The 26613-nt window shown below is 45.6% G+C and overlaps 1 protein-coding gene across 1 annotated transcript in view; it reads right to left on the reverse strand.

Annotated features, from left to right (window-relative positions):
- Lrrc1 (leucine rich repeat containing 1) overlaps positions 1-26613 on the reverse strand; it is a 118338-nt gene that overhangs the window by 26805 nt on the left and 64920 nt on the right. The window contains exons 3-8 of the mRNA XM_032909372.1: positions 20017-20095; positions 16206-16295; positions 3654-3710; positions 3419-3482; positions 2982-3056; positions 770-914 (exon numbers count right to left, since the gene is read on the reverse strand). Coding sequence (XP_032765263.1) covers positions 770-914; positions 2982-3056; positions 3419-3482; positions 3654-3710; positions 16206-16295; positions 20017-20095 — 510 coding nt within the window. The remainder of the gene's footprint in view (positions 1-769; positions 915-2981; positions 3057-3418; positions 3483-3653; positions 3711-16205; positions 16296-20016; positions 20096-26613) is intronic.

A 26613-nucleotide genomic window follows, 5' to 3' on the forward strand; every position in this document is an offset into this window, starting at 1 on the left:
TAAGAAAGGAGATGCCTCTACCTTCATATGGAAGGTAGAGGCAGACAAATCTCCATGAGGTTAAAGCCAGCCTGCTCTATAAAGCCAACTCAGGAGAGCCAGAGGTATATAGTGAGACACTGTCTCTCGGAGGAGAGAGAGAGAGAGAGAGGAGGAGGGAGGGAGGAGGGGAGGAGGAGGAGGAGGAGGGGAGGAGGGGGGAGGAGGGGGAGGAGGAGGAGGGAGGAGGAGGAGGGGAAAAAAAAAGAAAGAGGAAATACCTGGATTATTTTGAAAGGAAATACCGACGGACGGTTAAAAGATCTCTCCTAAGCTGCTGGAGCGACCAGCTCTATCCCTGTCCCCTTTAAAGCACCTCCCCAGGGCATTCTTCTCAAGAGGACCAAGTCCAGTGCAGACCTAAGCTTTAGTGATGTCTGAGTTATGCCCTCAGGAACAGTTTAGGAGGCTGACAGGAGACGTCCTAGTGATGGTTCATTTGCCTTAAACACGCCCTCTCATTTTGATTAATCACTTTTATAATTCTGGATAAAATAGATATGAATCAACACTTGAAAGTAACAACATTATAGGTCTTGTCAAACCAGGATGGATAGACAGATGCACTTGAAACTCATACTGCATTAAATATTCCCTGCTTTCCTTCTTTAAAAACAAAAACCGAGGAGCCGCATTCCCAGCATTGACCAGGACCAGAGAACTACAGCGTGAGTTGCAAAGCCCTTGAGGACAGCGGGAGGACTCTGTGCTGGTACTACTCAGTACTCACCAATGCCGTCGGGAACTGTTTCTAGCAAGTTCTGGGAAACGACCAAGTCTGTCAAGGAAATCAGGCCGCTGATTTCCTCAGGAAGCCTTTCCAGCCTGTTTTCAGACACATCTAAGCAGAGCAGGCTCCTCAGATTCCCTATTTCCTGTGGGGACGGCACAAAAGGGGAAACGCATGCTCGAAGCTGGCATAGCACAAAGGGGTCTGCTATCGGGCAGTTACATCCCAGGGGAAAGAGCGGAGAGTGTGTAAGCGAGCTGGAGGCTGGGAGGCGTGCTGGGAAAGCCTTCTGAGCGTGCACTCGTGAACTCACTCAGATGTGGCCACCTGTGCAAGATGCAGCTGGGCAAAACTCAAGCACAGGCTGGACAGGGCTCCCAAAGCCACACCCCAGCGAGGAGTTACTGGCAGTGGCTGGCTGCTGGGGAAAGGGTCATTTTTCTTTGGGAATGTGGGCCCAATGGTGGGTAATACCCATGTGCATATGGGCAGCATTGGACTCAGTGGGACTGAAAGGAAAAGGAAATAAAAAGAACACGAAGTTGGGAGGGGAGGAAGCAGGACGAGGGGGCTTGGAAGAGGGGAGCTAGAGTAGGTACAGTTAAAATATGATGTATATATCTGTATGACAAACTGTTTTTAAATATCCTCAGCTCTCAGGCTAGAGAGGTGGCTTGGTGATTAAGAACACTGGCTGCCCTTCCAGAAGACTCGGGTCCAATCCCTAACACCCACATGCGGGTATATGACCACCTGTAACTACAGTCCCTGGGGCTCCGATACCTTCTTTAGCCTCCAGGAGCCCTGAGCAAACATGACTGTCAGTCACACAAGAAGGCAGAACCACTCACACATGAAATACTAAAATTAGATAAAATAATTTAAGGTTTCAGTTCTAAGAATGTTACTTTAGCACAGATCTAGGCATAAATACATGAGTAAATTTCTGGACTTCTTTCAGATGAACATGATGAACTGTATGGGTCACAGCCAGGGGGTGTGAAGGAGGTTTTGGGTTTAGTACATTTCATATATAGGCAAATGAGACTTTTCAAGAAACACTTACAGAAGGATCCACTGGAGCTCCGGTTCCTTGTGGTTAGAATGCCATGTCACATGGTCATTTATATACATCCTTTTATTGTCAGATGGCTAGTATTTTACTATACTCCTGACATTGTACAGTGTTCTCTCCCACCCAAGGGGTCTCTCCTCAAGGAATCTACACAAGCCCCAGTGAAATCTAAGTATCAGGCGAAGACTACAGCAAGCAGCTTGTCTGCTTCTCTTTCTGACCTGCAGCCCACATGTCAGACGCAGAGTCTAATTAGTTTCTCAGCTCCCTTAGTCAGTAAGTGACATCACTGTAACCTTGGCAGCGTGGTAACAGTGACAACTCAAATTTTAGATGAGTGCTTCCTTCTGGCGTCAGACTTCCTGGCCTGGATCTGTCACTCCCCACCCACAGCTCACAGCCCCATCACTGCTGGGCCAAACAAGTCAAGTGGGCAGTGTGCAAACTGTTTTAAAATATGACCACCCACACCATGAAAGGCACGCAGTCTTTGAGCACTCAGGATTCAAACGCTGCGGTAGAGGAGGGAGTGTGGGGAAGGGATACCTGTTGTGCTGGGGGAGGCTTCTTTATGGGGTCTTTCTCATTTGATCCATGTGAAACCGTACCTGCCTGCTGGACTCCACTCAGGTGACTGCCCAAGGCCCACGTGGTTCATTTAGAACATAGGTCTCACAGCTGTCAGCAGTAGAGAGCCAACTAACCATGTGGCAGCTCAAACTGTGAGTGCCCTGAGGGCACCAGGACCTCTTAATACTGCTTTGACATCAACTACCACAGGGGGAAATGTAGTCAAAATTACCGCAAAGTACTTGGACACATCACTAAACAGTAGCAGAGATTCATACTCTGAGAATTATGGCCTTTGTAATGCACAGATCTGCTGGGCTGGAAGCAAGTTATACTGGGTAGCAAGATGAGAGGGCTTTTCTGTCTTTAGAGGCGGTGGGCTGTAGCTTTCACTCTCCCTGTGGCACGCTGTGCCGTGGTGAAAGCTCGAGGCCTGTTTCCAAATGTGCTTTGTAAACAATGCTTCTCCTTGTGATCCTCTAGAAAGACCCATCCATGCAGGGAACACACACACAGTTTACTGTTGCTGCTATACACTTTTGGAGACGTCCTGAAGCTCCCACTGACCTGAGGTAACTCAGACAGTTGATTTCCATCCAACCAGAGATCCTTCAGATGTAGGAGCGCCCCAATTGATTCTGGCTGAAACAAAAGGTGACATTACAGTAACAAGGCCCTAGACCTCCATCTTCCATTATGGAAGGAAGAATCATCAAATGGGAACAGGGTACCACAGCTGGGTTAGTTCTTGCCTCTCTGGTATCAACACTGCCCCTGAGACTCCCAAACCTAGAATGCAAACCTGTCCCCGAATGCTCAGATCTCTAGTCCTGACACTCCCCAAAGCACATTTCTTAACCACTGTGAACTGAAGGACATTCTTCAGTGTTTGAAGCTGCAGCATTTCCAAGCTGCACCTAAAGAAACACATATCCAGTGACTCTTCCCACCCGCCTGTCATCTCAAGGACTGAGAAGCAGCAAATCTCTGGGATACACACTTACCAAACTATAGATCTCATTGTTTCCTAAATCAAGTTCTTCTAGTCTCCTTAGTTGGGTAAGAGAGCTGTGGAAACAACCAACAACAAGGAAAACACTCAGAGACTCAAGACACACAGAGTAACACCCTTCCCTCTTGGGACTGGTTTCTCAATGCATGGTTCATTTGGATAGGACAGGAAGGACTATACTTCCAGTCACTGCACAAAACCCCATCTCATTTTCCCCAGAGACTCACTCAGGAAGATACGTAAGAAGGTTCTCTCTCAGTTCCAGGGAAGCCAGGTTATAGAGACTAGAAATGCAAAGAGGAAACCCGTGTTAAGAAAACGCCTTAGCTATTCCCACTCTTCCTCCACTGTCCCCATCTCCCACAGGCTGCTCTTACTAAAACCTCTTCCAGTTACTCCTCAGGATAAAAATATTTACCACTACCACCCAGCATAATCTTTACTTCCCAAATTTCCATTCAATGGCATTAATAAAAGATAGTGTTTTAACCCACAAATCCCTTATACATTAGACATGTGGAAATAACTTACTACCCACTAAAGACGACCACTCCCTGAACTAAGACAGAAGCCGACCGCAGGCTCTCAACTTCAGAATGTTAGAAATGTGCTGTCACAGGGGCTGGGGGTTCTTCTGGTCATCAGTGACCGAACAGGCCTGCTGCAGAGCAGGGTGCCTTAGAGTGATGAGACGGCTCAGTGCATGAAGGTATTTGCCACCAGACCTGACAACATCAGTTCACACCCCTACCCCAGGATCTGTGAGTGGAAAGAGGACCAATTCCTGCCAACTGTTTTCTGGCCTTCACTGTGGCGTGCAGTATGGGATTGGTCTTGTGCTGTTATGTGTTCAAATGCCAAATACTGGCCCCCAAGATCTGCTTGCACCCTAGACAAGGAGACCCTCATGTACACCAAATGGTGCTGTGTAAACCTTTGTCTCCCAAGTTATCCCTGGTTGGTTAATAAAGATGCCTACAGCCTGGGTTAGGCAGAAGAGATGGGATAGAGTGAAGGTTCCCCAGCTTGGAGTCTCAGGCAGGACCCATGAGGAGAACAAGGAGAGCGAAGAGGGAAAAGAAAGGAAATCACCGTGGGATAGGTGAAGGTAGGTGAGGGCATGACCCTGAGGGCTGGCTTGAGGGAGCAGGAGCGACCCAGGCAGAACACGGAAAGTGATACCTCAGGGATCACCACCGGAAAGCAGATATTAACCCTCATCTTTAAAAGCTTATTTTAAAGCTTATTATAAATCTAAAGACTCTGTGTCTTTTATTTGAGAACTATATGGTCTAAGTGGAATAGAAACCCCTAATACTCTATTAGATAAAGGCAACAAGGATGTGCAGCCAATCCCCACAATAATGATAACCACAACAGCATGCCCCAGTCCAAACAATTGTAATAAATTATATATTTATTATATTTATTATATATATATACATATATATGTATATATATATATATATATATATATATATATATATATATATATAAATTAAACTAAGGTGTCTCATCTACAGAAGCCAAGTGCTCTACCCCATGGCCACCGACCAGCAGGGGAAATACATCCCCTTTAATTTGTCCAGGGTAATGTGTTAGGAGGCTCTGACCGTACACCTGACTTAGCACTGTAGCTATACTGACACTGCTCTCGGTGCTCTTTGAAGCAAGACTCTCGTGCCTTTCACATAGAAGAGAGCCAATCAGGACACTATGGAACAGGCAGACCCTCTCCCCTGACAATGATTACCCGGGACAGAGTCAGTACCTCACCAGCACAAGCCCCACATACTGAGCCATCTCAACACTGCACGGTGCAGAGTCCACAGAGTGACCAACCTTCATCTCACAGTACGCAGGCTCCGTACCAACCCCAGGTAATTCTGCTAATATCACTTTAGCAGCATCTAGAGTTGGAGGGATTTGATTTCTCAGCATACAGGAGTCAGGAGCTACATCAACACTAATCTCCCCTAATCCTTTACTCTCTATCTTCCCAACAACAAACAACAGAACTAGGACCACGTGAGCTGAGCTAAAAGGCCGCTTTTATAATGCTGGAAAGCATAAACACAACAAACACACTGATACACACGTGCTTCTGTACAAACATAAATCTCAACATTTGTGTGCCAAAACCTTTGTAACTATACTATGGACTGTTTACATTCTGAATCCTGTCCAGTTAAAACTGAGCACGGGGCTGGACTCAGCAGTGAAGAGGACGGCTGCTCTTCCAGAGGACCTGGGTTCAGCTTCCAGCACCCACACGCTAGTCACAGCTGTCTCTAACTCCAGTCCCAGGGGATCCAACCTTCTCTTCTGGCATTCATGGGCACCGTGTGCATACAGTGCCCACTCATACACTCATACACACAGAAACGAGACATTTAAAACAGAATAGGAGTGTTCACCAAAGGACAAAGCCAAGAAAAGTTGTCAAATGTACACGATCAAACAAAACCTAACCCACGCTTTAAATAAACAATCATGGATTGAATCCCAGTGTGTTCCCTAGAATGTTCTAGTTTTACTTTCTCTCGATGACGTGTTCGTGTGGAAGTACTGTCATGGGGGAACTGCTATCCAGTCCTGACCTACATGAGGCTAATAATTACACCAAAAGGGAAAAGCAAAGGTCTGATTTCAGACATGTGTTCATGTCCTCTCCCAGAGTTATTGGAAAGGTGGTAAGCCCCTATCTGTGTTCACTTAGAGTTTTAAAACAAAGTTACTGGTTAAATTGTCATGCTACCAATTCAACACTTATTACTTTCATATCTATTTTGACAAACTAAGGACTGATCGATCTACTGATACAAGGAGGAAAGTCCTTTGCTTCAGGAAATTTCACTTACTAGGCATCATCAAATGCACTTTAAAACGCTAAATAATTTTTAGTTACGCATCTAGGTTTGTGTATCTGTGCACGTGCTCACAAACACACACACACACGCACACGCACACACACACGCACACACACACACGTTCACAGAGACCAGAGGATGGCATTAAGTCCTATGGAAGCGCAGTTACAGGAAGTTCTGAACTGCCTGATGGTAGGTGCTAGGAACAAAACTCGGGCTCTCTGCAGGAGCAATGTGCACCTTAACCTGAGCCACCTCTCCAGCCCCATCAAACGCATTTGGAAGCTGTTATTTACACGGTTTTTGAGTCTTTGCTGTAACATGTTTCTGAAGCTTTAGTCTGAGCATCTGCATAGGAAACACAGAAGGGAGCCTGGAGAGAGGGGGTGGCTCCCTCACACCACTTCGGACTGGAGTGGTCACAACCACCTTGTGGGCAGCATTATGATGACACAAATGGAAGATTGGGGTTTCCCTCACAAGGAAGACCCAAAGCCACAGTTTACCCTGGCCCCAAGCCAGGGGCTGTCCTCCCACTGGACTTATCAGCATTTTAAGAGCTCACAACTCTGTGAAAGTTTCCCAGTTAAAACCTCTTGTTATGTATGTTTACCTAAAGTATATAAATACATATGTGTCTACACAAACATATACACAGTTTAAATGCAGCGACTCTACTTGGGGTGATAATACCCCCTCAAGAGTCACTGACTAATAAAACCCCAAGTGCCAGGCACGGGGAGTCCCCAAACAGTTTGGGCTAAGGCTGCTCCTCGTGGTTGCCTCCGGGAACTCAAAGGTAACACCCGACTGCTGAGACAGCGCACACTTCAGGCACAGGACTTGGGGGAACGGAGCTGGAACTGACCGGAAAGCCTCCTCCCCGAGGATTAATGCTCACATCTAAAGGTACATCGTTGAGCTTCTAATGGGGGAAATCAACCACTAGCCCAACTGCAAAGCCTACAAACCACAATGACTGGCTGGACAAGATGTCTCCAAGGGTACAGTTGTGGCATTTATATCTTAGGGGTAACCAACAGCTGTTGGGGGGGCTAAGCCACTATCAATGTGGGACTTCATGTCTAATACTGTAAACCTAGCTGATCACCATGACTTATGAGGGAGGTCCCTTGAGGAGAACCTATCACTGCCATCTTCCCTAACCAGTGTAACACTCATTACATCTGTAAGTTAACAGTTAACTCTTATTCCTCATCAAAAATGATACTTTTTGCAGCTACCCTGACTCCAGAAATTCACAAGTGGTCAAAACACAGGAAGCAGTGAGGTACTCAATTACAACGGAAACACATACAACTCCTACACTGAAGGCTCAGGGGACATAAACGGAGAGGGGGCAGAAAGGCTGGACGAGCGAGTGTCTTCCACACACAAGAGGGAAGCTGCATCCATGACATCTTAACAGCATGACACCTAATCGAGATCTGACAGGGACACTACCAGTTGGCACATCAATGAAGACAGGGAGAGAAATCTCAAAAGGCCCCACACATCCCTAGATGAAGACCTACAGGCAACTAATGGCTGCTGAAAGAGAGAAAAATCAATCTTATCCAGGGATGAGAACCTATAAAATGTCCAGTCTGCAGTGGTCAGCCCTAAACAGGAGTGCATACACATAAACACTTATGGGGAGTACTCGGCAGAGGAACTTGGGAAGAGTTGGAAGGGAAAAAGAAGGGGAAAATTATATAAATACAATGCCTACATACAGAATTTTCAAAAGTTAAGATACTAAATTAAAAACAAATAAATATTTTAAGAGTCCTCTTTAAGTGAAAGTTCATGGCATACTTACCATGCATATCTAATACCCAGGCAAGATGATTGCTAAGATACCTAAAACTTGAGGCAGATCCTACCCTAAACAGGACCCCACCCCCACCCCCACCCCCAAAGCAGCTCCCAGTTTCCACACTTTGGAGGGGGAAATGCAGACAGCAAGGAGGCAGCAAGGATGTGGACTGAGGTAACTTGCGGATCAGAATGCTTGTCGCCCCCGCTCAGTCTCCTGAGCGCCAGCTGTTACTCAGGTGAAGCAGAGTTAAACCTATACGTGTCGCTAACATATGTGCAAATAATGGCCTTTCTGGGGTTATGGCTCCCAGCAATTAAAAATAAAGATTTGGACATTATAATCAGACTCTGCGACCTCATGTTGAAAGCCATTCTAAGTCTGAAAAGCTCAAATCCTGGCCTGTTTGGTTGAGATATTTCATTATTAGATTTCAATGGCTTCTAATACATTGTGTCTGTTGTGGTGATTAGGGCTTAATACATTCCCCTTTTCAAATTACAGGGCTAGTCTTTTTAAAACTTGACACATCCCTTGTCCTTATATGGGTACATTACGAGAACATAAGTCCAGCCAGTGTCTGAGGAAGCTCACCTCCCACCACTGAAATCTGAGAGCTCAGACCCAGGAAGGTGAGGCTTGGTGTGGCCATTTTGTACCTGACATACACTGTAAGTCATGACTCATAAAACAAGTGGCAGCAAACAAAGGAAAGGCTTTGGCTAGAGTCTCCTGCCTCCTCCCTGAGCCCAAAACTCAGTATAACCTGGACAAGCCATTCTCAGTTGGAGGACAGTGGACTAATTTGAAATCACCACGGCCTGGATTCCCATCAGCATCTTGTCTTGGAATGTGCTAGACCCAAGTTCAGAACCAACCAACCAGTCTCCAGACGGCTGTGTGGCATAGACATGGGATCTGTGTGAGAGCTCTGGAGTTAGGGGGTGATACAGAAAACAATCTCTTTCCTCATCTCCCAGAACACAGCATTAATACAGTCTCTGCTCCCATTCGAGCAGCATCTCATCTCTTACAGAATCTACAAAAGAAAGTGATACCAAGGAGCAAGGTGATAGACAGCACACACCTTTAGTCCCAGCACCCAGGAGGCAGAGACATGCATATCTCTGGGTTCGAGGCCAGCCTTGTCTACAGAGCGAGTTCCAGGACAGATAGAGAGATCTATCACCAAGAGGAGAAAAAAAAAGGAAGAGGAAAGTAAAAATGTGCTACTGAGAGGTGTTGCTGGGCTGAGGAAGGCTTTAAGCAAATAATGATCTTCAGTCCGTGCTCTGAATCAGGACAGTTGAGAGACCTCCATATGATTCTCTTACCTCAGTAAAGGACACTGCTGCCGACATAAAAACCAGGCATTTTTAATAATTTATAAACATGATAAAAGTGAGATACTTAGTACACATAAAGTATTAATTTTTAACAATTCTACCAGTACTGATGATATTGGCAATGTACTTTATGATGTATGATTATAGCTGCTTCACAGGGAAAGAGGCTGGGCGATGTCTCACACGAACAGGGGTGGGGTGGGGAGTAAAAGATCAGGCTTCACCGAGAGTCTGCACTGCAACTGCTCCAGTATTCTGCTTCTCACTCTGGAGTTGGAGAGCAAGCCTTGTGAACTGGCAATGGATAACATGTATGTGCATATATGTATAAAGACATTGTGTGTGTGTGTGTGTGTGTGTGTGTGTGTCTTTTAAAGTCCACAAGTTCAACACAAAGTTTTCCTTCCATATTAATTCCTTTCTAAAGCACCATCACAATCACTTTCCAAAAGACTTTTTAACTAAAATTTTCCTTTCTTCAAAGATAAGCAGCTATGACTCCAGTCTTTTTTTTTTTTTTAAAAGATTTATTTTGTGTATGTGAGTGCACTGTTGCTGTCTCCAGACATACCAGAAGAGGGCGTCAGATCTCATCACAGATGGTTGTGAGCCACCATGTGTTGCTGGGAATTGAACTCAGGACCTCTGGGAGAGCGGTCAGGGCTCTTAACCTCTTAGCCATTTCTCCAGTCCTCTATAGTCCTTTTTAATGGGTTAAAAAAGAAAACTTGTGTGTTTGTGTGTGTGTGTGTGTGTGTGTGTGTGTGTGTGTGTGTGTGTGTGTGTGTGAGAGAGAGAGAGAGAGAGAGAGAGAGAGAGAGAGAGAGAGAGAGAGAGAGAGAGAGAGAGAGACTGGCCTGTGTGTAGGTAATGTGCATTATCTGTACGCTTGATGCCCATGGAGATTAGAAGAGGGCACCAGATCCCCTGGAACTGGAGTTACTGATGCTTGTGGACCATCCATCATGTGAGAATTGCACCTTAACCCTCTGCAAGAGAAAAAGTTGCTCGTAGGCAGTGAGCCCTCCCCGACCCTGCCATACTGAGCTGGAGGCCTGACCTCTCCTGTGTACCTGACACACTGCTCTTCCTCGGCACAGCTTGTCTTTTCACCTTGTACATACTGTATTTTTTTTTTTTTTTTTTGTTCTTTTTTTCGGAGCTGGGGACCGAACCCAGGGCCTTGCGCTTCCTAGGTAAGCGCTCTACCGCTGAGCTAAATCCCCAGCCCCACATACTGTATTTTTAAAACAGCTGCACAGTGTCTCATTATCCACACAAATCTTGATTTTAAAAATCATTCCCTATTAAAAAACATCTCATCTTTCATCTTTGATTCCTGGCAAGTTAAATTCCTGTGCAATCCTAGGCCTCATTGTCCTATAGAACACACCAATTATCTCTTGCCACTAGCACTATCCCTACCTTAGGCCAGTGGCAGGGTACAAAAGCTAACAAGCCAGCCAGGAAGTACAGGAAGCAGGGCTCCTTGGTATCATACAGGTCAGAATGGCAGAGCAGAAGTTACACTCTCTCTAAGTCAGAATGGAGGCTAACTGTATTCTTAGGATTCTATTTCAAGGGATTGAATGAATGGTTATTTTGAGAAATTTATATTTTTTAAAACTGTTTTAAATAATCTTTTAAATCCAATTCGATGCTTCCAATTTTCATTACCAAGTCATCTAGAAAACAGAATGAAAGATACTTAAACCAAGCAAACAAATGGCAATATACTGAAACACCACTTTTAAAAAATCTATATCGATTGATCGATATAGATAGATAGATAGATAGATAGATAGATAGATAGATAGATAGATAGATTTAGAGTAGCAATTTGAATGGAAAAAAAAAACACAAAAACAATTTTGCTGGTGAAAGTACTCTATCAGTGAACTATGCCCCAAGACTCCAAAGTTAAAAATAAAGTCTTTACTTTTGCTTTTGAAACAGTATTTTACAGCAATCCCCAGACCTCAAAAAGGAATTATTTAAAATGGCAGTTTAGTCAAAGCCTTTTCTCTTCTACCACACACAGCTGAGTAGCCCAGTGCGAGTTTTGTCAGCTAAGGCCCCGGGGCTTACTTAGTTCAAGTCCACTGAAATCAAGGTCACTGGCTGCAAGGGCAGCACATACAAAATCATAGCCACGTGTTCTAGCTCAGCCTGCCAGAGAACCTAAGGCCTGCCTACTCATTCTATTTCTACCACCAAATTATCATAATTACATGTTTACTGATAAGACCTATTCGGTGACCAATGGCTGTGCCGGGCCTATACTAGCATGGCATAGACAGTTCTGCTATTCTAAGCAGGCTACACTGTGAGGAGAAAATTTAATCAAAGTACTCTGAGGCTACCTTCCTTTTTATAGCATTAATTTAACAGCAAATAATAGGAACTTTTCATGGCAAGGTTACACAAGTCCAGGACAAAGTAGCACACTGCCTAATGCCGGGCCTCAGGCTTCCCAGGCCCTCGGCTCACTCTGCTATTTCCCACCGGGGCCTTGTGACCTCCAACCTTCACCCACCCCCACCCCACCCTCACCCTCACCCTGCATCGCTTGAGCACCACAGACTGGCTGCAAGCGTCTGCTTGCTCACCGGGAGCAAGTCATTTGGACTGGTGACCTCGGGGCAACTCATCCATTATTAGATTCTTTCTGGAGTGTACTATTCTGTGTTTTTAGCACATTTATGTACAAGCTATGCAAACATTATTACTTATTCCTGAAAGTGTTTCCCCTCTTCAAAAGAATCCAAGCCATTCCTGCACGGACATGTTTTTAATTCTTTCGAGCACATATAACTAGGGAGAAATCATTAAAATTCAGTCCTTCATCTTCAAACCTGTTCAACCCTCCAGCCGCTAACAACTGCTAGCTGCTTTGGAGACTTGCGCGCACTTGTCACTCTGCATAAGCAGGGTTGGATGGTATGCGCCCTTTAGGGTCTGACCTACCTTTCTTTCTTTCCTTCCTTCCTTCCTTCCTTCCTTCGTATCTTTTCAAGGCTCACTCCTGTGGTAGCATGTAGCAGTACTGAGTTGCTTTTATAGTAGTTTACTCACTCACGCATCCAAGTGTGAGTGGCTTCTACTGTGAGGGCATTATGAAGAACCCTGCTCTGAACTCACCATCAAACTTGGGTATGGACATGTCTTTAAATCTTTGGCGTACACATGGCTAGAATAGCTGGGCTACATGGGAGCTAAGCTCAACCTTGAGAGAGAACCTGCCCAAACTGCTACTATCAGGCTGCGATGCTGACCTTTTCCATCAGCCCTAGGTAAAGGTTTCAGCTTCTCTAGATCTTCAGGGACGCTTGCTGCCGGGTACCCTTTAAAAATCATCCCGGAAGGTGTAACGTGCAGACACACAGAAAGACTCTTGACCTAAAGCATTCAAACCGTGGAAAGCAAGAGCCTGTAAATGTGCTTACTGGGAGAAGTGTGCGATTTAGAAACATCGGTATCTGCAGGGAAGCCGTGCCTTCTGCGGCTGACACGACCTTGACCATCCACAGCAACGCAAACACAAAAGGTGCTTATCACCACTGCAGAAGAAGTTAATGGTGCTCAGGTGGCTGGTGCCAGCCCTGGGATCAAGGGTGCTGTGGTGAGAGCATATGAGCTTCGGTAGCGCTTGCCTCACTGCAGCTGCCAGCCACACCTTACCCTATTCCCTACTTCCTTCAGTGCATGGACGCTAACACAGCGGCTCCCACTACACACTGGAATTAGTTCTAAGCTTTCTGGCAACAAAGGCAGAGAAGTAAATGTGATAAATGTCAGAACTGTTACTAAAATGAGAGAAGCTTCCCATTCTTTGGTAGATACTTTTTCCTAAAAATAACCCCCTTTCTCCTTAATAGCTCCTTATATCAGAGAAAATTAAGCAATACTAATAGACAATACTTATTCTTCGTTAGAAGCTGTACTTTTCATAGTTATTTCATCATAGCCACTTTTTATAGCAGCTGAGCCTAGGGCATTGCATCGGGAGAAGCCAAACGGTTGTGGCAGAGCTTGCAAGAACTCTAAGCCCAGAAGCTACCATGTCTAGTTGTGCTGATGGAGTGAATCCTGTGTGCTCTGCTGTGTGTGTTCACCCAGCAGGTGAAGAGGAGTGAGAGGCCAGGTCCCTGCTGTTAATGGAGTCTCACTGATGCAGGTACACACAGCTGAACACCCCCAGACACCCAGCCTTTTCTGTATAGTCACAGAACTGAGGCCATCACAGTACAGGAGGTGAGTGACTGCTCAGGGAACCTGTGGGTCTGCAACTGAGCTCACCTCTACTTGTCACCACCCAAGGTTTCAACCTGTACGTGTACGTGAAGGATATACCTCAGCCAGTCTGGAGAGAGAGGGCACTCGGTAGACTTTAAGATACATTTGTAGGAAAGGCTTCGGAGCTCTCTGCTTGGCCCATGCGTAGGTCTACACCACAGTAAAATCTGCTTAGTGCACGAAGACAGAAAGGTGCACAGGATGTCTGGAAGTCAGTCCCCAGATGTAGCTAGAAGAATGTCTGCAGCAGACTCTTCAAAACTAAAGCGGACCTGACACAAAGATCAGCAGAGACCACCCAGGCACTGGTTCTCACTTCTCAGAGCAATATGGGAAGACATCAACGGAATTCAGTGGAAGCCCAGAAAAACAGACCTCGAACACCGAGGCTACACAGCTTAGCTGTAGCAGTCTACAATGAAAGGGTGCTCCCCACACACCTACAATATACCTTTACAGTCCTTGCATTTATTATCTTAAATACAATGCATTATGCACTGATATAATGTTCATATTAAATGTGACAGGTCTTATTTTATGATTCTAGATTCCCTGACGCTCACTATGTAGAGCAAGTTGGCCCTGGTGCTCTCAGACTTCTTCTGCTTCTGGGATTAAAGGTATGCACCACCACACTCAGCTAACATCAGCTAACATTTTATTGAAAATATGAGACTCTACAGTGTGTGCTCCTACAATACCACCACTGCCCTCCGCACCAAAGAGCACTAGGCTACTGATGCTTTTTTTCTTTATGCACACACAGCACATTTTGCTTTACATTTGGTGACAAAACACCAGGCTAGGGGTTCTCTCGCTTCCTGACTGTAAGATTAAGGAAGACACTCTGCAAAGGCAGGTGTAGGCATAATGTTTTGGGGCACTGTGTAAATGTTATCCTTATATTATTAGAATGTCGATTTCTCTGCCCTCATATCTCATTTCTATCCTGACCTGGCACTGCAATGCTTATGTCAAGAATCTCCTGTCTCAAGTTTGTGTAAACAATTCTTACCACCAGTTTTTGCCTTGTCGATAAATGCTGATCACCCAATGGCTAGGGCAGAAGAGAGAACAGGGTGGCACTTCCACCAGCCTGGGGAAGGAGGGAGGGAGGGAGACTGAGATTTGCCACTAGGAGTCAGAGGGAGAGTTTATGGGGTTAAGCTGGAGAACGGGAAGCCACCAGTGCAAGTATTGTTAGGATCCTGAATGGGAGGCAGCCAGATTAGCTTAGGGGGTTAAGACAGAACATTAGACTGCCCAGGTATTGAGGTGAAGCTTGAAAATAATCTTGGTCTCCCTGTGTTGTCACTGAGAACTAGCTAGGATAAAGAAATACAGCCACAGAATTGACTTACTACATACATTTATATTAAAAATAACATTTACAGGCAGGTGCATCTGTCAAGTCCACCATGCCAATCTTTACATTTTTGTCTGTTATGGTAAGGACTGTTAAGGTTCTGTTGATGAACTACCATATTCCCTCCCTTTTCTTCCTTTGTAAGGAGTGTGAACATCGTAATTCTTAGCTGTTCTTCTCTAGGGACCCTCTGCTGGGTTCGGATCCGTGTTTTAATTGGGTCAGTGTCTGGCGTTGAGCTCTTTGTGTATTCTGGATACTGATCTTCTATCAGCTGGCACAGTCTCCCTCCCACTCTGTGAGCATCCTCCTCACTCAGCTGATTGTTTCCTCTGCTGCACAGGAACTTTTTAATTTTATGAGATGCCATTTGTCCAGTGTTGGCCTAAACTCCAGAGCAAATGCGAATCCAGAATTCAGTTCACAGCACCTATTTCAAGCAGTTGTGGGGGCCTGACACCCTCTTGTTGGCCTCCGTGAGCACTTGAGAAGTACAAGTCATAGACACAGACAAAGGCACACATATATTGAAAAACACCATGAAACAAAAGGAGACCTTGAAGCAAATCAGACTTCCTGCAGATACAAAGGAGCACCACAGTGTACAGCCATTAAGATTTAGGGACAGCCAGGCCCCGGTGAATTGGCTTAGTGGGTAAATGCATGCTTGCCAAGCAAGCGTGGGACTCTGGATCCCAGAAGTCATGTAAAAAGCTGGGTGTGGCCAACAGTAACCTGTAACCCCAGAGCTGAGAGAGGTGGCGATGGGAATCACTGGGGGTGGCTAGGCACTAGTCCAGGCTCAGTGAGACCTGGTCTAAAGGAACAGAGCAGAGAGGATTGATGACAGAGCAGAACACCACAGCCCACTGTCCCCTGGCTTCCTGGCACATACAGTGTACACAGGGGAGCCCAGCTGGCAATAAATAGTAAGACGCAGAAGCGGCTGGACCCTCAGACGGAAGACTGACTCCGATCTCTCTTGAAGGTGACAACTGAAGGATGGCTGGCCCCTGGCTGTGTGAAGGCTGCAAAGGTAGAGTATGAAGCCTTGGCACTCACAAGCGTCCACACAAACTTACTTTCCAATATTCTCCGGCAGAGACTGCAGCGAGATGTCATTTACAGAAAGGCATGTTAAGTTCTGTAGCTCAGGGAAGCTCTCGGGCAACCTGAAACGACAACGAGTGTGTCAACTCAACAAGGAAAGCAGTGCACACCAAGTATAGACACAGACTTCCCCATGTGCTGGCCGCAACAGCCTCCACAGTGGCCTTGTCCTATGTGTACCACACGTATAAGCAATAACCAACGCCTGTGTCCACCACTTCTGGACAGGCCACGTAGATGGTTACTGATGGCGGGCGGCAAACACAATCCCCAAAGCAGGTAGATATGCAAGGTCTAACACACTGAGTGTCCTGAAAGATGCTGCCCCTGGAGCCAGAACTCGTGAGAACCTGGCTGCGTGTGATGGATGTTCCTTTAATCCCAGCACTCACAGGCAGAGGCAGGTAGATGGCTGTGAGTTCTAGGACAGCCAAGGCTGCACAGTGAGACCGCATCTCAGACAAAAGAGAAGAAAATCCTAAGAAACAAACCAAAACAAAAACCTACCGAGGATGGAAACACTGCACTGATTATAAAGAAAATACAGACACGATTTAGCTAGCCCGTGGGGGGTTGAGCCACAGGACAGCTCGCAATGCCCACCCAGAGCAAAGGATTACTCTGCACTGATGGGCTGCCGGCCAACTGCTACTGTCTAACTTCATTTTAAATTCAAGATGTCACTCATTTAACATAATTTTATCTTTCACCGCATAGTGTCCTCAAAAGCATTTTAGCATGTCTCATCTCCACAAAATAGTAAAAATTTAATATAAAAATCAGTATTTAAATTTTACAAAGAAATTCTAGTTTTAATATTCCTACAGTTACCTGTATTTTGGGGGGAAATCATGACTAAAGATGAAAGAATCTAATCACATCTATAATGAGACGCAACAGACACACAGACACACAGACAGACACACAGACAGACACATAGACACAGACACACACACAGACACAGACACACACACAGAGAGACACAGACAGACACACACACACACATACACACAGACAGATACACACAGACACAAAGACAGACAGACAGACACACACAGACGCACACACACGCACACACAGCATGAACAGACCTCTGGCTTAGCAGTGAGCTCTTCACCACTATACTTGTCTTTTCTTTTGATAATTCATTTGCATAAAAAAGAAATCCTGTATTAGTGTTTGACATTTAATATGGGTCCACTTCATAATTCAAAACCAAATTTAGGTATCCAAGAACAGGACACCAACAGGAATGTTTTGTTGTTGTTAGAAATAGCTTTCTGAAGATTGTTACTTACATCTCAAAAGACAGTTTATTTGGTCTGTCTTGAGTTTTGTCGTAAGTATACACCCCTTTATGAACTCAAAAGCAGCTAGCTAGCTAGCAGGAAGAGTAGCCTGTGTAGCATGGGAGGGAGGCAGAGGCCGGGACAGGGGTTCCAATGCTCGCTCTGAGTAGCTGCACCATCTAGAGGTCCTTACACCTAGCTGCGGATCGGTTTCCTCAGCCATAAACTAAGTGGACCACACAATAACCAAGTTACCTTCAGCTCACAAAGAACATCTTAATTCTGAACATCAGGACACCTGCCAAGTGAAACTGCTTATCTCTAAGAATCCTGCACGTACGAGGCCAGGATAAAAACAGGAATAAGCTGGGTGTGTTCTAGCTGTGACAGACAACTGTGGCGGCAACAGTTGGCAGACATTAGAAAGAGAAGAGCAGAAATCAGAAGGTGATTAAGTGACAGTGTGGACAGGTCTCGGCTGCAGCAGGTACGCCCAGCTCACCAGGCACATGAGCTGCAGCAGAGCTTGGTTCACTCAGCGCAATGAACGTTTACTGAGCACTTCCTCCAGGGACGACAGTGGGGCTGGAGACACAGTAATAAAGGAGAGAGAAGTACAAGTCACTTCGTCATTTCTGAAGGGGTCTTTATCAGCGGGATAACTACAGTGTGGATTTCAAGTGCTATGAAAACACACCAACAAGGCTGTGAAAGACCAGAGGGGCATCGGGGAGTGAGGGAAATGCTTTCTTTAGACCTGAAGGGTGCTGGAAGGATCAGAGGGATCACTGCAAGAATAGGGAGCTCAAAAACGAACACAGTGCTTCATTACTGCTTGGGGTCTGACCAAAGGGGGGAAAGACAATCAGGGTAGACACTAAGCACAGAGAGCTGAGGAGGCTCTCAAAGCCATGGATGGGGAAACGCTGAGTTTTGGGGACAGGACACTGAAGAGGTTTTGAGACAAGGTAGGATTCCATGGAGGACAGTAGGAAGGACATACGGCTTGAGGACAGGAACATAGAAGAAAGGCATTAGCCTTTACACCAGAAAAGATGATTGTTTTTAAGTTGTAAATGATACGAGTATCAGTTGCTGAAATTCGAAAGAGAGAAACCAGAAGCTCTGTAAAAACACATTTAATTCTTGGCAGTGAGATATGGGCATAACAAAATTAAGTAGGGAATTGTTCCATACTCAAGGAGCCTCAATTTTGAAATGAAGGAGATAAATCCAGTTCAGTTTTGAAGAAGGGAACAGCTATGTACAGAGCCTTGAGGAATCCTGCAAACAGACTCAACGGTCCAGGGAATCCTCTAGAAGACACACCTAACAGCTACCTCTTCATTGCCTATGGGCATCAGCTCATTTCTCCTGGCAACAAAGACCCCTGAAGGCAGGTGCCAGTGGACTCCCAACTCAACCAGGCCACAAGGAGTCTTGAAAATGCCCCTCAGCCACACCCAGATAGTGTTCTGTGAAACACCAGGAAGGGCAGAGCTGCGCTGAGTAGTAAAATGGGGCAGGTGGCCACACTCAGATAAACCTAAGTAAACCCCACAGTTACTGCCAGAGTAAGGAAAGCATGGCGTTAAGGGATTTTTGTGAGTGCTTCTTTTATAAAAGGTTGAGATTATAAATGTTTCATTACTGGACTATTAAAAATGAGTTGAATAAGACTTTTCAGGCTGGGGATATACGTCAGTGGAAAAGCATAAGCCTAGTAATTTGTGGCCCTAAGGTCAATAAAGACAAGCAACTGCCTGAGTAAATGTGCAGAGTCTCTCTGGTCTCAGTCTTACCCCACAAGACAACAGAGGAATAGGGGATTCATCCTTATTTATTTCTACATGTATTCTCTCTCTCTCTCCTCTCTCTCTCTCCCCCCCTCCCTCCCTCTCTCCCTCTCTCCTCTCTCTCTCTCTCTCTCTCTCTCTCTCTCTCTCTCTCTCTCTCTCTCTCTCTCTCTCTCTCTCTCCCCTTTCCCTCTCCCTCTCTCTCTCTCTCTTTCACACACACACACACACACACACACACACACACACACACACACACACACACACACTGACTGCACATATATGTGTCATGGTGCATGTGTGGAGGTCAAAGGACAACCCAGAGGAGTCAGTTCTATTACGTGGGCTCCAGGAACTGGATTCTCACCACTGCCAGACTTGCTTGCCAAGTGCCTTTACCTGCTAAGCCAATCCACCTGCCCAACCGAGAGTCGTTCATGCTGGAATTCTTTACGCTGCTTTAGAAATGTACTAACTCCTGCTTTGTACTGCCCGTCCCCACGACCCCATCAGCACCACAGTGTGCCCTCTTCCACTGCTCGCCTGCCTCCCACTGTCTATTTATGAACATACATTTGGAAAATTAATCATTTGGCAGAGACAGCACCCCATCAGACACCTCCTGGATGCCCCACTTGGCTGCACACTGTGCTTGGCTGTCAAGTGTGCTGGCCTAGCCTGGGAGGCAGAAAGGTTACCTGGTGAGAGGGTTTCCGCTGAAGTCAGCTACCTGCAGCGCTTTGCAGAAGGAGATGCTTTCTGGAATCTCGGGTATATCTGCAGGGGCAAACAAAGTCCAGCAGCACTGTTAACACTTGGTCATCTCAGGACAAACACCCAGGCACCATTAGCTCACTCGAATATGGCCCCGGCTTGTTACAACTATTTGTCTACAGAAAATACGTTCTTTAAGGAGACACATTAAAAATGTATGGGCCCAATGAGCAGAGATTCTGGGTTTAATGTTTTAGCTCACACAGTTGAAAAGGTACCAAAAGTTTATGGTGTTAGTTGCTGTGTGAGTCAAAAGATGGTCGAGTGTGAATGAGCGAGAGGTCTGACAGTTCTCAGCTTCCTGTGGATGAAGTGGATCAGAGGCTCGGGGAGACTGGAAGGCTGGAGAGGATTGCAGTGTAAAACCTGACCCTCCACCACAGGGGGGTACAGAGAACACAAGGCCTTCTGCACTTGCAGTGGGAGTTTCTTGCACTCCTACTGCAAGAAACAGACTTGTGAGAGGGGAAGCTGTACATCTGAGGAGCCACTATAGCAGCAGGAGTGATGGCTGCCCAACTGGACAACTTAAATTCATTGGGTCCAATTGATCCCAGAGCAGCAAGGGTCAGGAGGAAGTGCCAAGCCAGCAAAGGCGAGGAGAGCCCTTGTCCTAAAGGACAACGCGAGCAGAGCAATGTCCCTAACGGTCTCACTCGAGTAGACCTTTGGCACTGGGTAATTAATCATGATGTTCCCAGAAGTGAGACAGGCAAAGCACAAGCTCCTGCTTCAGCGATAAAAGCAGAAAAGCTGCAGAACCAACAAACAGCTCTCCTGAATCACAGCGACAGACAATCATGATACTCAACCAGCTTCTAAACTTCGGCTCCTTTACAGCCAACCCAGGGCCCTGTGACTGAAGGGAGGCCATGTTCCCTTGAGGAGTGACCCTGCTGTGACAGAGGAAAGCTTCATACTACACTCTCCTCTTTTACTCCCATCCTTCCTTTTAAAAGACTATAAAGGGCCCTTATACTGGGGAAAATCAGACCTGCTCACAACTGACACTGATCTGAGAGCCACCCCTTCCCCACCTCAAGCACTCTGGTTAAGGTAGGACCCCACAGAGGCAGGTGATAGGATGGTTACAACTTAATCATGAGGTGACTCCAATGCAGCTGCCGTAACTGAGGCTACGCTGAAGTCCTTATTTGAGCACCTATTGATCTTGCTAGTGCTTTTATCAATACAATCCTCAAGGACCGTGAGAAGCAGTTTTTCTACTCTTTCTCCACAAAGGTATTATTAGTTCACCAGCCCTGTGCCCTTAGCTCACAGGGACTCTGATCACTTGTCTGTTCCACATAGTATCACAACCTAATTATAGTGATGATGTCATGCTGTGGCGGCCAAGTGAGTAAGGAGTGAGTAACTACTCTGACCCTGTCCGTAAAGCATGTGTGCATCCAAGGACAGGCACTAAATCCAATCAAAATTTACGGAGCTCTAAGCTCAGTGACAGACCCAGTGCACTGGTTGTACAGACACTCCTTCTAAGGGGAAAGATAAATCATTGCTGCTGACCCTTCTACCAGCAAGGACGAATCCCAGTGTTGACCTGGCCTCCGTACATTCTGGACACAGCCCATTCCACACTTTCTGTGTTACTTTGGCCCATATACCAAGAACTTGGAAACCTGCTAGCCCGGGACAGAAGGCTTCAACAGGTCCCTGCTGCTGTGCAGGCCCCTCTGCTTCTTGGGCTCTATGATCCAGAAGACCCACAGTAGTGAGGTGTCCGTGGCAGACAGAAGGTACTGGGCACCTTTGATGGCCCCCGTAGTGAGTCTGCAGCACTACAGTGGACAGCTGCAGCACTACAACTCCTGTCTGGGACAACTCTGAAAGACAATGGTGAGGGGAAATCTTCATAATGGGAAAAACTCTGGGTAGTGCATGTAATTGTCCACTGTGCTTGGAAAAAGAGACACTCAGATGTGCAAGTAAACAGTCATCTGTGAGCTATGGCCAAGTGGCTGAATGGTAAAAACCTTTAAAGAAGCAGGTTAGAAAACTGGTGAGTTGAAAACTGGTGAGAAAGGCAGATGAGAAAGAAAAAGGTCTCTGAAATACACAAGGAGCAGAAAGATATTTGTATCACATGTACATTTTGAACTGAAGGCTACCCTCAGCAAAGGAGAACAGTAATAAGTAGCTAGGGTGACCCCACTGATTAGTCAGCCTCGTTCCCTGACTAGTGCCCACATGGACAGACGGCTGTGGTGGCAGGGATGGAAGCTATGCATGGGTTTAATAATGTACGCCTCTACTCACCAAGGTAGGCCAAATACACCAGCTACGGAGATCAATACTGAGCCCCCTAGCACCATTCCTGGGGTAATAAACAAAGGAATCTGGTAATAGGCTTTATACTTAACTGGAAGGATACCAGATATGTCTGAGTATGGGCGTGCCTTCCTGCATGTAGTTCTTCTGTCAAAATTACTGTCCATTAACTTACATAATGCCTTACCACAGTCAGAGTGTTCCATACAGCACTGCTTCTGACTAAGGACTCACCTCACACCCAAAGAAGTGAGACGGTGAGTTTATGCATCCTGAAGCAGTTAGCTTGACAATATGGTGGGATGGTCTTTAAAAAGCTGGTTACAACGCCATAGGTAGCAATATCTGGAGGTCTAAGGCAAGGTTCTCCAGAAGGCTACACTAGCATTCATTAAATGGTGTTGTTTCTCTTCTAGCCAGGATTTATGGCTCCTGGAATTAAGGGGTAGTAGTGGGGTCACTATTCTGTGACCTCAGGCTCTGTTGGCCAAACATTTTGATTCTAGAGGGGGTAATATTCCTGCTGAAGGCAAAACTATTCCTCTGAACAGGAAACTAAGGCTGTCCCCCTGGCCACTTTCAGTTCTGATGCCTTTGAGTCAACAGGCTGAGAAATGAGTTAGTGTTGGAAAGGACGATTTATCCAGGCCATCAGGAAAAAGCTAGACTGTGTTTTTTTTCCCCACGATGCAAAAAGGTATAAGGATAGAAGAGGTCTGTGATGGTGTCTCTTGGTGGTATGATATCCTATGATTAAGGTCAGTGAGCAACTACAATTCAACCAGGCAGGGACAATAAATGGCCCATAACCTACAGAAATGGAGGTGTGAGTCACCCTCCAGATAAAGACCAAGCATGACCTGGTGGGTTGCTTGCGGAGAATGAAGGAAAAACAGAATGAGTGTTAGAAAAGGTAGCTATAAATAGCTCTTAAGGCCGTGCGTATGACGAGTTACAGAAATGGGCACTGTGGCTGCCATGAGCACTCGTCCTATTTTGCTAATAACGGTGTTTTAGCTGTGTGTGGGGTAGTTGTATGGTATTAGGTAGAACCTCAGTCATTACTGCATTCACTGAGAAAGTAAACACGACACGAGGAGATATAATTAGGTATCAAGCTGTCAAGGAGTGAACTTCTGGTGGCTAATCTTGATTATTAACTTTATTGGGTCTAGAATAAACTAAGAAATACACCTCTGGCCAGGTCACAAAAGGTAGTTCCTGTAAGGATTAAATAATGATGGATGGCCTTCCCCAGAATGAGTGGTGTCTTCAGCAGCCCAGAATTGGTCTGAGGGAAAACAGTGCTGCTTTTGCCTCCTCTCCCTACTTATTAATGCACCCACCCTGTTGCTGCTATTCTTGCCATCCTTCCCTACACCAGAACGCAGCTTCTTCAGCCTTCTGACGTAGACCGACGTCTTGTGGACAGAGCAAGCACCAGGTTCTCAGTCTCTTCATCATCAACCATTGCTGGCCTATCCAACTCAAATGATGTAAGCCAATCTAACAAAGCCTCTTTGTGATAAATGTTCATTCTGCTAGTTCTGTTCTTGTACTGAGCCTTGGCAAGTACGAAATAGCAAACTGGCAGGAGGGGGTCTTTGCCTGTTATTAATCTGACAGGGGATAAAGATTCAGAATATATAAAGAACTCAAAATAAAAACATTAAATAACAATACAAGTAATCCAACTAAGAAATGGGTACAAAAAAGCTGAACCGTTTTCAAATGAAGTTCAAACTACCAATAAATGCGATGCTTAATTAGCATACTTAGTCATCAGGAAAATGCACATGAAAATGACTCTTACCCCAGCTCATTCCATCAAGAAAAGGTAAGATGACTGGTGAAGATGGGCTGGAGGCTCCTTTACACTGCTGACGGGGGTATGATAGGCCCAGACTATAACGTCAGTAGACTGGTTCCTCCAAACACTAACTATAGAATTACCACAGCCCCAGCCATCTAGTGCTTGAGGAAGTACCTAAAGGAATCAAAGCCAGCGCACAGTGAGGATATCTCTGTCCTCACTACAGGACTCTTCATACCGGCCATTACATGGGCAGCCTAGATGCCTGCTGATGCAGAAACGGGTGAAGAGACATAGTCTACAGTCACGCTGCAGATTCAGTCTGTCATGAGGGGTAAAATGCTGCCGTTTGTAGGAAAATGAGTGGAACTAACGATCGAGTAAGAAAATTAAGGCAGCATGACAAAGAGAAGCGCCACAGGTGGTCCTTCTTCCATGGGCTTCCACGAAAATAACAGGAAGAGACAGGGTGCCAACCAAACATGGCAGCACAGGCCCCCAACCCCAGCACTTGGGAGGCTGCAGCTGGGAGATAGTGAGCCTGGGCTACACAGTACAAACCAGGATATCTGGGAGACAGAATGAAATCCTATCTCAAAGTAATAACAAGAAAGAGGCGAGGGGAAGGCGTGGGGTGGATGATTAAGGATGTGGAAGAGGGAAAGGGAACAGAAAACGAAAGGCGGATATGACAAGAGCACATACACTATGTACATGTATGGAAATGGAAGGAAACCCATGGTTTTGCACGATCAATAGCTTCTAATTTAAAAGCAGGCAACAGGAATAAAAAAGACACAAATCTGTCACAGGATTAGCACTGCTGTTTCTGCAACCTAGACAGCCGTAGGACACAGGCCTGCCTTGGCCTGGAAAATGCTCAGCAGCCTGGACAGACCACAACAGTCCCTTCCTGCCACAATTTTGGGTCTGCTGGGTCTGTATAATGATGGGGAGAAGGGGTGCCTTGTAACTGCCACACATCACAATATGAATTCTATAGAGGCCTGATGTTCTATTAGTGAAAATAACTGGGGGGAAAAGACACAGTTCAGACAGACTTCCATTGTATAAGACAGATAGCTCAGGAAGTAGGCTTCCTTTCTATCTGGGTGTCAGGAACACCACTGAGGCTTGAAAAGACGGCCACACACATCACACAAATTCCAAAAATTCTGCTTAGTAACAGTTTGGAATGCAGGGATTCTGGGATAACAGAACACAGCTGAGCAAGTCAAGGCAAAAGCAACCTACACTAGGTCTGGTTAGAAGAAGGCATTTCCACTCCAGGTTATACTCTGGGAATATATAAAGTAGGAGAAGGAATACAAAACCAAGCCTGACTTCTGTCCATTGAGTGCACATGCCAATCATGACCTTTAAATATCTGTGCTCTAAACGAATAGTTTCAGACAAGAATGGTATGAGTGTAATTAAAGAGTGCTGAGCAGTCATGTGCTTTGAAAGAAAGTTACTGAAAGCTGGGGCTCCCCTGGCCTCATGTTATGGCTTTGGTAAGATAGCATTAGTCAAGAACTGTTTGGTGACAGGCCACCGGTGGACCTTAGCAAAGCTCAGGAGGAGGAGAGAAGCCATTGGTAGAGGACAAGCTGAGGCATGAATGTGAGGTAAGGAAGGGGTGACTTTGAGGACTAGAAAGTTCCCTTGACTTTGGCTCAGCCTAACGGTCCACTATTAATTTGCAGCACACGGTTTCCTTGTCTATGAGCAGCAGTCACATCTCTGCCTTATAGTTAACAAACACACTGGGGAAGAGTGAGGCCATTAGCAAGAATATGAGCGTTTTACTGTTGCTCAAATGATTTGAGAAGCAATAATGACTAAACCCAGAATCAGAATGTATTTCCATATAAAGGTTAGAGACATTTAATATTATATTCTTAGTAAATTAATACTTAGCGTTAAGATTTCCATCAACTTATTAAATTACATAACTCAAAACTTCTACTTGCCAATACTGTAAAAGACAAAAAAATGTTAATCTTGCTTTTTATAGTTCATATTAGACATGTCCATTTACAGACAAGAATAAAAATAACAAAATCTCTCTCAGGCATTTTGCAAGTATCAGATTTTGTTATTTTTATTCCTCTTTTTTAAGATAACCTTTAATTCAGATCCACTGCAAATTATCATCATCATCTCTGAGTTTGAACTGCTTTTGACAAGTGGGTTTTAGCCGTCTTGGAAGGAACACACCAAATCCAGAGTTTGCCAGCAGGACAGTTTCTGTGAGGACACTCACAAGGCCAAGCTGCCGCAGAGCAGGCAGACCACCATTCCTGCACTGTCTGTGGAGGCCGCTCACACACAGAGCCTTCACAACAGACACAGCACCTCAGACGCGATGTCAAAGGCCATCCCCTGACCTTCAGGGCATCTACTTTTAACAGACAGG

Source organism: Rattus rattus, chromosome 8, assembly GCF_011064425.1.
Source record: "Rattus rattus isolate New Zealand chromosome 8, Rrattus_CSIRO_v1, whole genome shotgun sequence".
NCBI lineage: Eukaryota > Metazoa > Chordata > Mammalia > Rodentia > Muridae > Rattus > Rattus rattus.